Source organism: Macaca mulatta, chromosome 9 (assembly GCF_049350105.2).
Source record: "Macaca mulatta isolate MMU2019108-1 chromosome 9, T2T-MMU8v2.0, whole genome shotgun sequence".
In the NCBI taxonomy this organism is placed as follows: domain Eukaryota; kingdom Metazoa; phylum Chordata; class Mammalia; order Primates; family Cercopithecidae; genus Macaca; species Macaca mulatta.
This window is the reverse complement of record NC_133414.1, coordinates 111,178,119-111,195,892: the sequence shown is the minus strand read 5'-3', so window position 1 is coordinate 111,195,892 and position 17,774 is coordinate 111,178,119. Positions and strand designations below refer to the sequence as shown.

General features: G+C 38.0%; 1 protein-coding gene across 5 annotated transcripts in view; it reads left to right on the top strand.

The window, feature by feature from the left end:
* The window catches only part of HPSE2 (heparanase 2 (inactive)), a 782,696-nt gene that overhangs the window by 90,921 nt on the left and 674,001 nt on the right, over window positions 1–17,774 (top strand). For 4 of the 5 annotated variants that reach the window (XM_077947182.1, XM_077947181.1, XM_077947183.1 and 1 more), the window contains exon 3: window positions 11,308–11,469. The exons of the other annotated variant lie outside the window; for it this stretch is intronic. In XM_077947182.1, the coding sequence (XP_077803308.1) occupies window positions 11,308–11,469 (162 nt within the window). The remainder of the gene's footprint in view (window positions 1–11,307; window positions 11,470–17,774) is intronic. 5 annotated transcript variants of the gene reach the window in all.

Genomic DNA, 17,774 nt, shown 5'->3' with positions numbered 1-17,774 from the left:
TTAGAGTGTCAATTTTAGATCTTTCCAGCTTTCTCTTGTGGGCATTTAGTGCTATAAATTTCCCTCTACACATTGCTTTAAATGTGTCCCAGAGATTCTGGTACGTTGTATCTTTGTTCTCATTTGTTTCAAAGAACATCTTTATTTCTGCCTTCATTTCGTTGTGTACCCAGTAGTCATTCAGGAGCAGGTTATTCAGTTTCCATGTAGTTGAGCGGTTTTGATTGAGTTTCTTAGTTCTGAGTTCTAGTTTGATTGCACTGTGGTCTGAGAGACTGTTTGTTATAATTTCTCTTTTTTTACATTTGCTGAGGAGTGCTTTACTTAAAATTATGTGGTCAATTTTGGAATAAGTGTGATGTGGTGCTGAGAAGAATGTATATTCTGTTGATTTGGGGTAGAGAGTTCTGTAGATGTCTATTAGGTCTGCTTGCTGCAGAGATGAGTTCAATTCCTGGATATCCTTGTTAACTTTCTGTCTCATTGATCTGTCTAATGTTGACAGTGGGGTGTTGAAGTCTCCCATTATTACTGTGTGGGAGTCTAAGTCTCTTTGTAAGTCTCTAAGGGCTTGCTTTATGAATCTGGGTGCTCCTGTATTGGGTGCATATATATTTAGGATGGTTAGCTCTTCCTGTTGAATTGATCCCTTTACCATTATGTAATGGCCTTCTTTGTCTCTTTTGATCTTTGATGGTTTAAAGTCTGTTTTATCAGAGACTAGTATTGCAACCCCTGCTTTTTACTGTTCTCCATTTGCTTGGTAGATCTTCCTCCATCCCTTTATTTTGAGCCTATGTATGTCTCTGCGTGTGAGATGGGTCTCCTGAATACCGCAGACTGATGGGTCTTGACTCTTTATGCAGTTTGCCAATCTGTGTCTTTTAATTGAACCGTTTAGTCCATTTATATTTAAGGTTAAGATTGTTATGTGTGAACTTGATCCTGCCATTATGATATTAACTGGTTATTTTGCTCGTTAGTTGATGCAGTTTCTTCCTAGCCTCGATGGTCTTTACATTTTGGCATGTTTTTGCAATGGCTGGTACCGGTTGTTGCTTTCCATATTTAGTACTTCCTTCAGGGTCTCTTGTAAGGCAGGCCTGGTGGTGACAAAATCTCTAAGCATTTGCTTATCTGTAAAGGATTTTATTTCTCCTTCACTTATGAAACTTAGTTTGGCTGGATATGAAATTCTGGGTTTAAAATTCTTTTCTTTAAATGTTCAATATTGGCCCCCACTCTCTTCTGGCTTGGAGAGTTTCTGCCGAGAGATCTGCTGTTAGTCTGATGGGCTTCCCTTTGTGGGTAACCCGACCTTTCTCTCTGGCTGCCCTTAAGATTTTTTCCTTCATTTCAACTTTGGTGAATCTGGCAATTATGTGTCTTGGAGTTGCTCTTCTCAAGGAGTATCTTTGTGGCGTTCTCTGTATTTCCTGGATTTGAATATGGCCTGCCCTACTAGGTTGGGGAAGTTCTCCTGGATGATATCCTGAAGAGTGTTTTCCAACTTGGTTCCATTTTCCCCCTCACTTTCCAATCAGACGTAGATTTGGTCTTTTTACATAATCCCATACTTTTTGCAGGCTTTGTTCATTTCTTTTTCTTCTTTTTTCTTTTGGTTTCTCTTCTCGCTTCATTTCATTCATTTGATCCTCAATCGCTGATACTGTTTCTTCCAGTTGATCGAGTCGGTTACTGAAGCTTGTGCATTTGTCACGTATTTCTCGTGTCATGGTTTTCATCTCTGTCTGTTTGTTTATGGCCTTCTCTTCATTAATTATTCTAGTTATCAATTCTTCCACTCTTTTTGCAAGCTTTTTAGTTTCTTTGCACTGGGTACGTAATTCCTCCTTTAGCTCTGAGAAGTTTGATGGACTGAAGCCTTCTTCTCTCATCTCGTCAAAGTCATTCTCCGTCCAGCTTTGATCCGTTGCTGGCGATGAGCTGCGTTCCTTTGGAGGGGGAGATGCGCTCTTATTTTTTGAATTTCCAGCTTTTCTGCCCTGCTTTTTCCCCATCTTTGTGGTTTTATCTGCCTCTGGTCTTTGATGAAGGTGACGTACTGATGGGGTTTTGGTGTGGGTGTCCTTCCTGTTTGTTAGTTTTCCTCCTAACATTCAGGACTCTCAGCTGTAGGTCTGTTGGAGATTGCCTGAGGTCCACTCCAGACCCTGTTTGCCTGGGTGTCAGCAGCAGAGGCTGCAGAATATAGAATACTGCTGAACAGCAAGTGTACCTGTCTGATTCTTGCTTTGGAAGCTTCCTCTCAGGGATGTACTCCACGGTGTGAGGTGTGGGAGTCGGTCTGCCCCTAGTGGAGGAAGTCTCCCAGTTAGGCTACTCAGGGGTCAGGGACCCACTTGAGCAGGCAGTCTGTCCATTCTCAGATCTCAACCTCTGTGTTGGGAGATCCACCGCTCTCTTCAAAGCTGTCAGACAGAGTTGCTTGCATCTGCAGAGGTTTCTGCTGCTTTTTGTTGTTGTTGTTGTTGTTTAGCTGTGCCCTGTCCCCAGAGGTGGAGTCTACAGAGACTGGCAGGCCTCCTTGAGCTGCTGTGAGCTCCACCCAGTTCGATCTTCCCAGGGCTTTGTTTACCTACTTAAGCCTCAGCAATGGCGGGCGCCCCTCCCCGAGCCTTGCTGCTGCCTTGCGGTTAGATCGCAGACTGCTGTGTAGCAATGAGGAAGGCTCCATGGGCATGGGACCCTCCTGGCCAGGTGTGGGATATAATCTCCTGGTGTGCCCATTTGCTTAAAGCACAGTATTGGGGTGGGAGTTATCCGATTTTCCAGGTGTTGTGTGTCTCTGTTCCCCTGGCTAGGAAAAGGGATTCCCTTCCCCCTTGCGCTTCCCAGGTGAGGCGATGCCTTGCCCTGCTTCAGCTCTCACTGGTCGGGCTGCAACAGCTGACCAGCACCGATTGTCCGGCACTCCCCAGTGAGATGAACCCAGTACCTCAGTTGATAATGCAGAAATCACCTGTCTTCTGTGTCGCTCTCGCTGGGAGCTGGAGACTGGAGCTGTTCCTATTCGGACATCTTGCTCCGCCCTCCTCAACTCCTACTTAATTCTTATAAATTACAATGACTTTACTCAAATTCAGCTTCTTTTCTTATTCTTTCTATTGTGTTAATTTTGTTCTTTATATTACTATACATCTATATATGGTATAACTAAAACATTTTCTTCTTTATATAATCTTACGAGTTTTTAAAACATGTAAAAGAGAAAAGGATTTTTGTTTATTTACATATTTACAATTTCTAGTGTATTTCATTTCTTCCTGTGTATTTGAGTTATTACTTGATATCATTGCCTTTTAACCTGAAGCACTTCCTTTAAAATTTCTTGTGTTGCAGGTCTGCTAGCAACAAATTCTCTCAGTCTTTTTTTTTTTTTTTTTTGAGATGGAGTCTCGCTGTGTTGCCCAGGCTGAAGTGCAGTGGCGTGATCTCGGCTCACTGCAAGCTCCGCCTCTCAGGTTCACGCCATTCTCCTGCCTCAGCCTCCCAAGTAGCTGGGACTACAGGTGCCCACCACCACATCTGGCTAATTTTTTGTATTTTTAGTAGAGACAGGGTTTCATCGTGTTAGCTAGGATGGTCTTCATCTCCTGACCTCGTGATCTGCCTGCCTCGACCTCCCAAAGTGCTGGGGTTACAAGCATGAGCCACCAGGCCTGGCCTCTTTTTAAAAAAAATATGGAGATGACTTTAATTTGCCTTCATTTTTGAATGATAGTTTTGCTGAACATAGAATTATTGATTGTCAGAAGTTTTATTTTAGCAGTATTTATTTATGAGATAGGGTCTAACTCTGTTGCCCAAGTTGGAGTGCAGTGGTGCAGTCATAGGTAACTGCAACCTCAAACTCCTGAGCTCAAGCAATCCTCCTGTTTCAGCTTCCTGAATAGCTGGGATTGTAAGTGCATGCCATCATGTCTGGCTAATTTTTTCCTTTATTTATTTATTTATTTTTAGGAGACAGGGTCTTGCTGTTACTTTTAGCACTTTGTAATTGCCATTCTACTGCTTTTTAGTCCGCATTGTTTCAAATTGGAAGTCAGCCATTAATTGTATTGTTTGTCCCCTTTATGGATTAGTTTTTTTTCTCCCTACTTTTAAGATTTTATCTTGGGCTTTTAACATTTTTATTATAATGTATCTAGATGTGGATATCTTTGTGCTGAGTTTTGTTGTACTTGTACTTGAGGTTTGTTGTACTTCTTGAATCTGTGGATTAATGATTTTTATCAAATTTTGAATGTTTTTGGTCATTATCTCTTCAAACAATTCTGCCCTTTATTTTTCCTCTCCTTGTAGGACTCCCATTATGCATATGTTTGATTGCTTCATGTAGTCCCATAATTCTCTGAGGCTGTGGTCATTTTTCCTTGGTCTTTTTTCTCTTTGTTTTTCAGGTTAGGTCATTTCTATTCATCTGTCTTTAAGTTCTCGGATTTTTTTCCTGCTCCTTTCTCAAATCTGCTGTTAAGCCTATCTAGTGTAGTTTTCATTTCAGTGACTCTACTTTTCAACTCTAGAATATTCATTTAGTTCTTTTTAAAAATAAAGTTTCTATCTTTTAATCTTGGTCCCCTGCTTATTGAATCATTGTAACTTTTTAATTGTTTAAACGTGGCTTCTTTGTAATTTTAAAAACACATATCTTTTTAAGAATTTTTTTCTGCTGGGTCCATACAGAATTAGTTCTATTGACTGCTTCCCCCTACCCCAAATGTGGTTTACACTTTCCTATTTTTTTGCATGGCTTGTAATATTTTATTGGAAACTGGCTATTTTAGATAGATTATAGCCAATCTATAGCATTCCCCTCTTGCTGATCTTTGTTGTTTTGTGATCAAAGTAGTTCTTTTTTTTCCCTGACAATTGTTGTTTTGTGTTTTCTTTGTTTTTTAGTAAGTTATGTGGACTTAATATATTTTTGTTGTGCTGTTACTGATATTTTTTTACAGTTTTTAAAATTTTTATTTTTATTTTTTAACTTGGTTTCCTAGGGTTTGCCTCTGAGTCTGCATAGCTTAGTGATCAGCCAATGACTGTTCAGAGGATGTTTCAAACATTTTGGACCCTTAATGTTTTTACTTTGAGCTGATGGATTTCTTTGTGGATTGATAAACACATTAAGTTTTGTGGCATTTTTTCGGTCTTTTTCACTTTATTCTTTCCTCCTGATCTCTTGGGTCTCTCCCATGTTTGTGCATAGCCTCCCCATTAGCCAGTTATGTGTGAAGAACTTAGCCTATGTTGGGGCTCCCTTGCATGTGCACATAGCCTGCTAGTCAGCCAAGCTTGTGTGGAAAGCATGTATAGCTCATTTTATGTCTCCTGAAGTGCCAGGGTCTTTCTATTAAAGTGTTTAGCTAGGCCAGATGTGGTGGCTCATTCCTGTAATCCCAGCACTTTGGGAGGCTGAGGCAGGGGGATTGTTTGAGACAAGGAGTTTGAGACCAGCCTAGGAAAGATAGTGAGATTTCATCTCTACACAAAATTTTAAAAAATTAGCCAGGTATGGTGGTGTGTCCCTGTAGTTCTGACTGTTTGGGACACTAAGGTGGGAGGATTGCTTGAGCCTAGGAGTTCGAGGCTGTGGTGGGCTATGATCATGCCACTGCACTCCAGCCTGGGTGACAGAGTAAGACACTGTCTTAAAAATTTTTTTGTTTGGCTGGTCTGCCAGTCTGTCATTTGTCTCAACCAGAACCGCTACCTTAGGCTAGCACTGCTGTGGGTTACTAACTGGTTAGTTTATGGAAAAGGTGTGGAAGAAAGAATAAACAAAAATACAAATGCTTTTGTACCTAGATATCCAGAAATAATTATAGACAATAAATGGATTCTAGTGCATCAACTTTGGTGCTAGATGCCCACTCCTTTGTTGCATCTGTCAGAGTATGTATTGGGTAGTTTGGCATCCTTGAATTGTATACTAGGGTAAGGATCATAAGGGGAGATGGGAAGAGGCGTATGGATAGCTTGATATTTGGACTCAAGTTTGGAACTACTTTCATTACATAACAACAAAGAATATCTATAAGAGGGAAGAACTGGCAGGGGGAATAAAGAGGCTTAGAGATCATCCAGGCCAGCAACTCCCCAGTTTGGTATACCAGGAAAAAAAAATAAGCATAGGGTTTTTAATTTTTAGTTTAGAGTTTTATGATTATTTGGTAAATTAGTTAAATGTATATCTAAGTTTTCTGGCTTTGAGTCTTTATTCTTTGTATTATGTCTGATAAAGACACAAGAAAAGCACACATTTTTTTGGAACCATAAAAGTGTTGAAATGACCTAAAAAATACTATCCTCCAGTAATAACTTTCTGATATTACAATGTGATGTTATTATTGACAACCACTGAAACATATGGCACTTGTTGAATGCCTAATATGTCTCTATTACTGTGATAAGTTCATTACAATTAAGCTATTGGTATTTTCATGTTTCTAAAAAAGGAAATTCCCTTCTTTGTTAGGAAAGGCATTGAGAGATTTAGTGGTTTGTCCAAGAGCTCTCAGATATTAGTACTAGAGGGATCCAAACTTGTATATATTTGAATTCAAAACCTGTGCTTTTTAACCATCCTGCTATATTGCCTCACATAATATAGGTGAAAGTATCTAATCTTGTATCTGGCAGGTTTTAATATCTGTATTGAAATTGCTTCATTATGCCTGGGTCACCCATTCTCTGCTTGAATATCTCCAGGGATGGGAAACTTACTCCTTCATGAAGTAGTCCTTTTCCTTATTTGACAGCTTCTGTTGTTAAAAAAGTTTTCTCACATGGAACTGAACAGTAGGTTTGTTTTTTGCGTACTCCCATAATGTTTGGCTTTTTGGATTGACACAGAATCAGTCAACTATTTCTTCTGTATAGTTGAAAGCAAGTCATCTTTGGCTCTTTGTTTGCCAGGCTCAGTTTCAGCTATTTTGTTTTATTTTATTTTGTGTATATATATATATGTATGTATTTATTTATTTTAAAAATTTCAGTAGTTTTGCAGAACAGGTGGTGTTTGGTTACATGCATAAGTTATTTAGTGGTGATTTCAGAGATTTTGGTGCACCCATCACCCAAGCAGTATACACTATTCCCAGTATATAGTCTTCCATTCGTCACCTGACTCTTGCCCTTCCTTCCGAGTCCCCAAAGTCCATTGTATCATTGTTTCAGCTGTTTTAAAAGATCAACATTATTTTCCATATTTGTACTTTTCTTTGGATGTACTCTAGATTATCAGGATTCATCTGAGACTATTATAGCTGGAAATATATAATACCATAAGCAGGATACTAATTAGAAAAATAATTATAGGTACTCTTCATTGTGCTCTTATTATATGCATAGTGCAATGCCTTTTGTGTATCTGTACAACAGTAGATAAAGAAATGGAAACTTAGAAAGGTATTTTGTCTGCCACTTTTGTAACTAATAAGCGAGTACCAAGCCAGGATTTGAACAGAGGTCTGCTTGACTCCAAACTCTTGACTGTGCTGCACTTGGTAGGCATGGAATGTAGCATAGCTGTGTTGCCTCCTTTATTCTGCATGTTTTGGTTCTGTTAATTTAGACTAAGATTGCATTAATCATTTTGGCAGCAATATCATAGCACCGACTTATATTAAGCTGGTATTCAACCAAAGCCTACAAATCTTAATAAGATCTTAAGTATATGAGCTTCTGTTTGGTCTGGCTTTCCCATCTTAAATCTTATGTCATTAATTTTCAGTATAAATGTCGGACTTTGTGTTCATGTCTTTAACTTCCATTTTTGGGATTTCAGCATAAGTTTTTAGATTTCCAAGATAATTTTGAATTTTGAGTGTGTCATATATGATACTAACTCTTCTTCCAGATATATTACCATGTGCTTCTTTAGTAAGTATCTTTGCTTTGTGTTTATCTAGTCATTGATACAATTTCAAACAGATTAGAGTTGAATAAGGAATCCATACTTTAGATACAGCATATCTATTTTTTCCCTAAATATTTTTGAAATCTGCTTTTCTAAAGTTTAGGACATACATTTGGCCATGTTCACAGTTTCTTTTCTTACTGTTATTAATATAAAGGTAATGTAGTCACTTTATTTCAAGGTTCTTGTTGGAATGATATTGAGGATATCGGTTGTAATTGTTGCTTCTGCTGCATTCTGAGCAATATATTTATTAGATAGGAAATAGGGAGTTTAGTTGGTATTCTACTCTTCAAATTAGACTTATATCAGAAGATATCAGGATAATTGAAACTCTCCTTCACTTTTTATAGTGTGTTTTGATACAAGTTTTATAATCTTTTCTGAGAAAGCATCATCCATATTTCTTTTCCACATGGACAGTCTATGGAATACCATTGTAATAGTATAATTCAGTTTTTCTTTTTAGTTCCTCCTTTTATTGTTTAATGTAATTCTACTATTAAGCTCATGAGTTTCATATAGGAGCTCTGGAAAGAGCACAGAAATTGGCTTTGAACATCCCTGGATTTGAGGACTGACCCGGTTATGTGAACTTGTGCAAGTCAAGCTTTGTGGACCTCAGTTACCTCGTATTTAAGATAGACGTTATAATGGTGTTCTTTATCATTTAGGATTATACAACAGGTTAAAATTTTAAAAACAAGTAACTGACTATTAATGACTTACATAAATAGTATATTTGTCTCATATGACAAGAAATTAAGAGATAGGCAGTTTAGCATAACTATGGTAAGTTAGTAAAGACGTTAGGGACTTCAGCTCTTTCCGTTTTTCTGTTCAACACCTTTAGTGTGTAATCCTTTACCTTCTTGCTTCTTCTTCTTCTTCTTTTTTTTTTTTTTTTGAGATGGAGCCTCACTCTGTTGCCCAGGCTGGAGTGCAGTGGCACGATCTCGGCTCACTGCAACCTCCGCCTCCCTGGTTCAAGCAATTCTCCTGCCTCAGCCTCCTGAGTAGCTGAAACTGCAGTCATGTGCCACCACGCCCAGCTAATTTTTTATTTTTAATAGAGATGGGGTTTCACTGTGTTGCCAGGCTGGTCTTGAACTCCTGACCTCAAGTAATCCACCTGCCTCAGCCTCCCAAAGTGCTGGGATTACAGGCGTTAGCCACTGTGCCTGACCCCTACTCTTGCTTCTTGACTCAAGGCTACAAAGTGGCTACTAGAACTCTGGGCTTCATATCTATGTTTCAGACATAGAGAATAGGAGGGACTAAAAGACTAAAGGGAAAAACTGAGTTTCTCTTAGTGAGGCTCTCTCTTTTAATCTGACAAAGGAAGTCCCCCTTTAAGATGTCTGCCTGCAGCTCATTTTCCAGAACCATGTTACATGACTACCCTTTTCTGCGAGGAAAGCTGGGAAATTGTATAGTGTAGCCTTTCAGTCTCTATAATAGATGAAGGCAAGGGAGAAGGGATTGTGTTTAGGGTTTGGGTCAGCCAGTCAACAATGTCTGCCATTTACTTTGATAGGATTTTTGGAAGGATCTAATTAGATGATGTAATCCAAAAAGTTTTATAGAATATAATTTATATAAATGTAAACTGTATTATTCCTCTTGACTTCTATTGAATTGTCTTAAAATCTAGTATATTCTTAAACTAATTTATCCAATTTTTGTATTTAAGTCTCAGAAAATCTGTGAGACTAGTTATTTGTTAAATGAGTTCACTTTATTACCCGTATTCAAGAAATTGGTATATACATGTTTAGGCATAAATACTGCATTAATTCTACTCAGCTCTCCTGTTTTAATCTAAGAGTTAGTGAGGACTATTTTCACATCTGGCTTATCTTCGTGTGCCACACATCCTAACCCTCATAGTCATGGGTTTGTATTTATACCTGGGCTTTTCTTTTAGAAATCTGAAAGAAAAGACTACTTCTCCATAACAGTGTTCCACCCTTTTTGCCATATGCCCTGTTTTCTCTTAAGTGTTACTGAATATAGCTTTCCTTTTAGTACCATTAATGTGGGCATTAGTTTTGTTCTTTCCAAAATCATTGGTGTCAAAAGTGGCCAAGCAGTTAATTTTTAGCTCCATTAAAATTCTTCAGTTTTGTTATGCAAAACTTGCAAATTTTTGGAGTTGCCACCTAGATTACTGCTGATGGTATCATTTATACCTGTGATAGTCAGTTGAATTATATTTTAATTTGTAAAAAATTAATAAATAACTTTAGGGCATGAGAGCTTCCTGCTAATTGGGAAGCATTATTATTATTATTTTTTTTTGACAGAGTCTCCCTGTATTGCCCAGGGTAGAGTGGAGTGCAGTGGCGCAATCTCGGCTCACTGCAACCTCCGCCTCCTGGGTTAAGCGCTTCTCCTGCCTCAACCTCCCAGGTAGCTGGGACTACAGGTGCATGCCACCATGCCTGGCTAGTTTTTTGTATTTTTAGTAGAGACAGGGTTTCACCATATTGGTCAGGCTGGTCTTGAACTCCTGACCTCGTGGTCTGCCCGCCTTGGCCTCCCAAAGTGCTGGGATTACAGGCGTGAGCCACCGCACCTGGCCAAAGCATTCTGTGTGATTTTTTCTTTTTGAGGAAGCTGTTTTCTGGAGACTACATCTGCTTTGAATGAAAATCATACTGAAGTATAAAAAGCAGTATGGGAAAATAATTGGGGAAAAGGCAGATCTGCCATGACTCCAGACCTCCTGTGCTCTCTTCAGTGACTCAAAAAATATTTCTGGATTGAAAAAATGATTACTGAGTCAGAATTAAACTATTTTACTCGAGGTACATGAAAAATAGCAGAAAAAACCCTGACCAGGTGAGCCATAGATCGGCAGCTCTAACTTGAGCTGAGTAGGCTGGCTGGCAGGTGAATTTAAAGATAGACCAAGTATCCTAAATACACATGCTGGAGCTATCACCTGGTCTTTAGCATGAGGTAGAGAGAATGACCTTCATAGTTACTAGTATTCAAAATTGCATTATAATACTTTTTCACATGGAAAATGGTAAGATATCTTAAGAAAAGGCCCCAGGAGGTAAATAAGTCCTGAAGGTGAGTTGGGAAGGAGAATTGAGGAGTGAGAATCTTAAATGATGTCAGAGAGAGCTAAGGAACAGATAGATCTCCCAAGAATTTGGAAATGACCAGAGGAACTTTCAGGATATGTCATGGAGTTGGAGAGCCTTCTGATTGATTACTTATGCATCTTTTTAGGCTAATAAAAATGTTGGTAGCTTATTAATTCTGTCATTTTGGGTGAAACAAGACTTTGATGGTGTATTATTTTTTGTTTTGTTTTAGTTTTTGCTGCCTGCCTTCTTTCTTTCTTTTTGTAGACATTGTTCGAAGTGATGTTGCCTTAGATAAACAGAAAGGCTGCAAGATTGCCCAGCACCCTGATGTTATGCTGGAGCTCCAAAGGGAGAAGGCAGCTCAGATGCATCTGGTTCTTCTAAAGGAGCAATTCTCCAATACTTACAGTAATCTCATATTAACAGGTAAGGCAACTGGAGTTGGTTGAAATCTTAGAGCATTCAGTTAGTAACTTATTATTTGGGGTACACATCTGTCTGTCTACACCCACTATATCACTGTTTAAATTGTAATGACTTGTCTCTCTATTACAAATATTCCTTGTAGTTTGCAAATATGTTTTGGTTTGAAGTTATGGGTGATTCCGCATGTGTTTTCTTCTCAAAACACAGAACCAATGAAAACCTAATGAAACCTTTAAAAATGTGACTTTCTAGATGTGTGCTAGTAGATTTGAGAGAATACTAAATTTGGTGTCTTTTAAGAAGCAGCTATTTTCCGCTTTCCGTGTATGCCCTTTCTGTGAACCCAGTGAATATAAAGATGAAATGTAAAAGAGATAATGGTCTTCAGGCAGAGCAGAGAATGTTCTATTCTTGGTGGAGTTTGGAAATATCTAGGGAATTTGATTTTCTTTTTAAGAGCAAAGAGGCTATGAGACTGAGTCATGCTCCCTTACATCCTTGGTTCTAGGAGGAAAGCGAATATGTGTCAGGGCTGCAAGGAGAATCAACTTTCTTCAGGGCTGCTTGCAAACTTGCTGGTAATGAGCAAACGAGCTGCGTGCTTTTGTCAGGCTTTGGAAAAGATTGTAATAGCAGAATATTATGTGAGAATCATTAAGGATTTGAGATGAACTCAGAAGAGCAGTCCAAGTTACCTCCATTTTCTTGAGACCACATAAGGCAGATCTACATTATATTGATCCAAATAAAAAAATCAAAAGTATGTGTTTTCCCTTGTTTATGAACATTAAAAAATAAAAAGATGGATTGTCTGACATGCTATGAACATCTCACACTTATTTTTGTAAGCTCTAAGTTAGGAAAACTTTAACTTTTTTTTTTTACAGGCTTCTTGGCATGTCACCAGGAATTGCTGAGTGGCAACCAAATTGTTTTGCTTTTAGAAAAGTAAGAGACTCTTCCAGCTTTTCATCTTGTACCTGGTGAAAAACCCAACAGCATGAGATGAAAGCCAGACTTAAACGTGGCTTTGGTGAGCAGAGAAGGGGATTATGGATTTCATAAGTATAGGCCCTGTTTTATGCTCCTTGGTAGGTCATTAAGAAGGGAAAACTTAAAAGTGATTTATGGCCAATGCGTGTATTTCCCTAAATTGGTTAGTGAAACTGGGTTTAAGTTTAGATGTTTGGGAAGAGCATAGATGTTTCTTCAGGTTTTTTCAGTCAACCTCATATTTATGTGTGCATGTGTGTTTATAAATGTGTGTGTGTGTGTGTGTGTGTGTGTGTGTGTGTAATATTTTCCAACTCAATGAGTGGAAATGAAATATTTTTATTCCATCTTTATTCTAATATATTTAGGCACTTGTTAGAGGGGTCAGACCTTGTGTTCTTTAATGTGGCATAGAAAGGGCTTAGGGTAATTCTAACCCCTAAACCGAGGCTCCAGAGTATGGTTTGGAGGCATATTATCTTTGAAAACGCAAGTGTTCTATTGAGTTTAGTGGAATCTCTTCTAATTCTCAGTAACATAATCCCTTTGGATGTTTATTCGCAGTTCAAACTGTTGGAATCAACATTGTCAACTTTTACCCTGACAACTTGCTTACTTTTTACTAAACAAACTTACCCTAGAGAAGAGCCTCTTTCCTGCTCTCACTTCTACTAAGCTGCTTCAAAGAGTCCTCAGGCAGTTTCCACATTTTTCACCCAAATGCCTGTGCAGAGGTGGTACCTTACTGCAGACAGAGCATTTTGCATGTCCTGGTTTGTTTACATGAAAGTTCAAAAGGTTTTGGTTCCAGGTGTTGGGAAGAGATGGAGCCGTTTCAGTTTAACACCAATGGTAAAACTATTTTAATTTCCTTTAACTAAGTCTTTGATTTTACACAGTGTGGTTTTCTAATTGTTATGAAGTTTAATCCTTGATTTCTTGTATAAATCTTGAGAACATGGTCTCCAGACAGCTAAACATAATATTTAAACATAACTAAACTAACTTTTGTAAATATTTCCCTTTTCAGTGATGAATGTATATTGGTAAGAAGGGTGAGGTTGAAGGGGCAGGGACCTCTCAAATGAAGTGACTTTCTTTACCAACACATTCAGAACACATACTCCAGGATTTCTTTCTGTATAAGTCTGGCATAACACTTGAAATATCTGCAATGAAAGTATTTATGTGGGAACACAATGAGGAAACTGGGCCTCTACAATCTCAGAAAGGATCACTTTTTACATCTTTCTCCTCTACCCACCAGTTATTTATAGAATTTCATATGTATGGGTATATAGTAATTGTTTTCTGGTCAGTTACTGGTATATCCTTTATTTTAAAAATGGGACAACTAAAATATTGGTATAGTAACAAAAATTAAGTGATCGAGTGTTGATGGTTAAAAGCATGTTAAAAATGATAGTTGTTGAGTTCCACCTCACCAGCAAGTCCTCATTCTTTGATGTTCCACTGTTACCTGATGAGCCTGTCAGCTGTTGGTGGGAGAGGCATGGCTTCATATTCTACATTACAGCTAATGATCACTCTTAAATAGCCACTCCTTTACTCCAGATAAGGGCAAATTGTATTCTAGCTTTGAAGGTCTTTTAACCATTTAATAAAAGAAAACAACTCTATAATTGTTAGGGATAGCCCAGTTAATGGAAATAATAAAAACTAATAAAATTTAATGTATATACCTTGTTGAAGTATTCCTTATTGCATTATATTTGTAGAACAGTAGATTCTTTTAATATATTTTTTGCATAGTTTTAAACTTGTCTTAATGTTTTCATGTCAATGGTTTACATGATACTGGAAATAATGTTAGCCTTGCCTAGCCTAGAGGGTTTTTAAAGTAAACTCTAAGGTTACAGGGAGATGATGGAGTAATTCCAGTAGAGCATCAGTGATGGAACTGTTTTAAATGGTGATGAGTCATGTACTGCACTTTTCCCACTGACTCACCTATGGGGGCGTATATGTTTGTCCTGCAGTTTCTTGAGCTGGAGAGTGTTGTTATTGTGCATGTCACTCAACGAGTGGCTAATGAGAGGGAGAATTGGGTAGGAGACTTTAAAAAAAGAACAAGAATCAGATGTGTTCTTTGTGCTCTCATGATTCCTAATATAACAATGCTCTATACATTTGTTGAAAATGTTCTGCTGGGTAAATAATGAATTCATTAGAAGACTAATTTTTTTTTTTTTTTTTAGACAGAGTCTCACTCTGTCACCCAGGCTGGAGTGCAGTGGCATAATCTCCACTCATTGCAACCTCCATCTCCTGGGTTCAAGCGATTCTTCTGCCTCAGCCTCCGGAGTAGCTACAGGTGAATGCCACCACGCTCAGCTAATTTTTGTATTTTTAGTAGAGATGGGGTTTCACCATATTGGCCAGGCTGGTCTCAAACTCCTGACCTTGTGATCTGCCCGCCCTGGCCTCCCAAAGTGCTGGGATTACAGGCATGAGCCACTGCACCCAGCCAGAAGACTACTTTTTAGGTATAATATTGACATGTATTAAATAACTTTTATGGGTTTGAATTCAGTTGTCTCCCTTAATCTTGCTCCCTCCCCTTGAGGTATAAATTGAACTTTTGAGGTAGATCTTTGTGCTGTAATCAAATGAAAAACATAAAAGTTAAGTCAACCTTATGGGGAAATAACATTTCTAGGATTTTGTTTAGAACATAAACTCCTAGAGGGCAAGGAATATCATATGTGTGCAGCATTCTGGATTGCATGTAAAGCATAGTGAATGATCCTGAAATGAGGTCAAATTTCTAAAAATTTATTTGTGTTGGGAAAGTCATCTAGTCAACCATCTGTATCCAGACAGCTTGAAACTGTAGCCATTATAGATGGATGGCATTACACAGGACACTTTCTAATATTCCTTTATGAGGATTCTTATCATGTGTTGGCTGCCATTTTTGGTTTTCTACTCCAAACTAGACTGAGATTCCAGTGGTTGGCTTTATAGTGTTACTGTGGCAAATAAATTAAGCAGTGACTTCCACTTCCAGTTGTGGCCCATTCTGTTAACTTCAATTGAGCAAAAGTGTGCAAATCAGTGAAACAAGGACTGTTCTTTCAGTTAGCACAAACCATAATTATCTGGGGACTATTGCTACTTTATCAAAGTAAAATAATGTTTAAAAAATCACCTTGAAAAGTGATTATGTAGCACTGTGTGCTATTTATTTACATGTTTATTAAAATACTGTAGAGTGATGTGGATTATATCACCATTATTTTACTTTGATAAAGTTGGAAGCAAATGCCAGGGGGATAAAACTTGATATTAAATAGTCTGTGATCCAGGAGTTTGGGTTGTGCTGTACATCCAATCACACCCACCTGGGTTCATATTGATACACAAATGTATTTCCCTACAAAGCAGAAAGTAAATAAAGTAGATGGTTCCTTGTCTCCTGACACTAATGTAAAATGTGACTCTTCTAGAGGTCTAAAGATTGTGTCACTTGTGTGTGTGTATATATATATATCCTAAACTTCCTAGGGAAAATTTTCAATATAAAAACTTATAGACTAGACCCTGCAATGGTGAAAGACATGTTTTAGAACTAACTGATAAATGAAATCCTTGTATTCATGCTTTATAAGTAATAAATCTAGTAAACATCATAACTATTCAAGCACACTTGATGGGATTTTTAGTGTAATTTTTAATAACACGTACATATATTTAACCTCTCTTTTCAGTTTTAGTTTTATTTGTTCATTAATTTTTATTATTTATTTATTTATTTATTTAAAATGTCAACAGCTTCAGGGGTACAAGTGGTTTTTGGTTTTATGGATGAATTGTGTAGTGGTGAAAAGTCTGAGATTTTAGTGCACTTGTCACTTGAGTAGTGTACATTCTACCCAATATCTAGTTTTTTGTCCTTTCCCTTTCTCCTGCTTCTGCTTCTGAGTCTCCAGTGTCCATTATACCACTCTGTATGCCTTTGCAAACCCATAGCTTAGCTTTCTTTTAAGTGAGAATATATGTTACTTGGTTTTCCATTCCTGAGTTACTGCACTTAGAATAATGAACTCCAGCTCCATGGAAGTTGCTGCAAAAGACATAATTTTATTCTTTGTTATGGCTAAGTAGTATTTCATGGTGTATATGTCCCATTTTCTTTATCCACTCATTGATTGATGGGCCCTCAGGTTGGTTCCAAATCTTTATAATTGTAAATTGTACTGCAATAAACATACATGTGAAGGTGTCTTTTTGATATAGTGGTTTCTTTTCCTTTGGGTAGATACCCAGTAGTGGGGTTGTTGGATTGCATACATTCAGCCTCTTTTTTCAAAAATTACTATACTTCAAGTTCTGGGGTACATGTGCAGAACGTGCAGTTTTGTTACATAGGTATACACGTGCCATGATGGCTTGTTGCACCCATCAACCTGTCACCTACATTAGGTATTTCTCCTAATGTTATCCCTCCCCTAGACCCCCCACCCCACAAAAGGCCCCAGTGTGTGATGTTCCCATCCCCATATCCATGTGTTCTCATTGTTCAACTCCCACTTATGAGAGAGAACATGCGGTGTTTGGGTTTCTGTTCTTGTGACCGTTTGCTGAGAATGATGGTTTCCAGCTTCATCCATGTCCCTGCAAAGGACATGAACTCATCCATTTTTATGGCTGCATAGTATTCCATGGTGTATATATGCCACATTTTCTTTATCCAGTCTATTATTGATGGACAATTGGGTTGGTTCCAAGTCTTTCCTATTGTAAATAGTGCCACAATAAACGTATGTGTGCATGTGTCTTTATAGTAGAATGATTTATAATCATAAGTAGCTCTTATTATTTTGAGATACGTTCCATCAATACCCACTTTATTGAGAGATTTTAGCATGAAGGGGTGTTGAATTTTGTCGAACGCCTTTTCTGCATCTATTGAGATAATCATGTGGTTTTTGTGATTGGTGCTGTTTATGTGATGGATTACGTTTATTGATTTGCATATGTTGAACCAGCCTTGCATCCCATGGATGAAGCCGATTTGATCACGGTGGATAAGCTTTGGGATGTGCTGCTGGATTAGGTTTGCCAGTATTTTATTGAGGATTTTCACATCAATGTTCATCAGGAATATTGGCCTGAAAGTTTCTTTTTATGTTGTGTCTCTGCCAGGTTTTGGTATCAGGATGATGCTGGGCTCATAAAATGAGTTAGGGAGGATTCCCTATTTTTCTGTTGTTTGGAATAGTTTCAGAAGGAATGGTACCTGTTCCTATTTGTACCTCTGGTAGAATTCGACTGTGGATCTGTCTGAT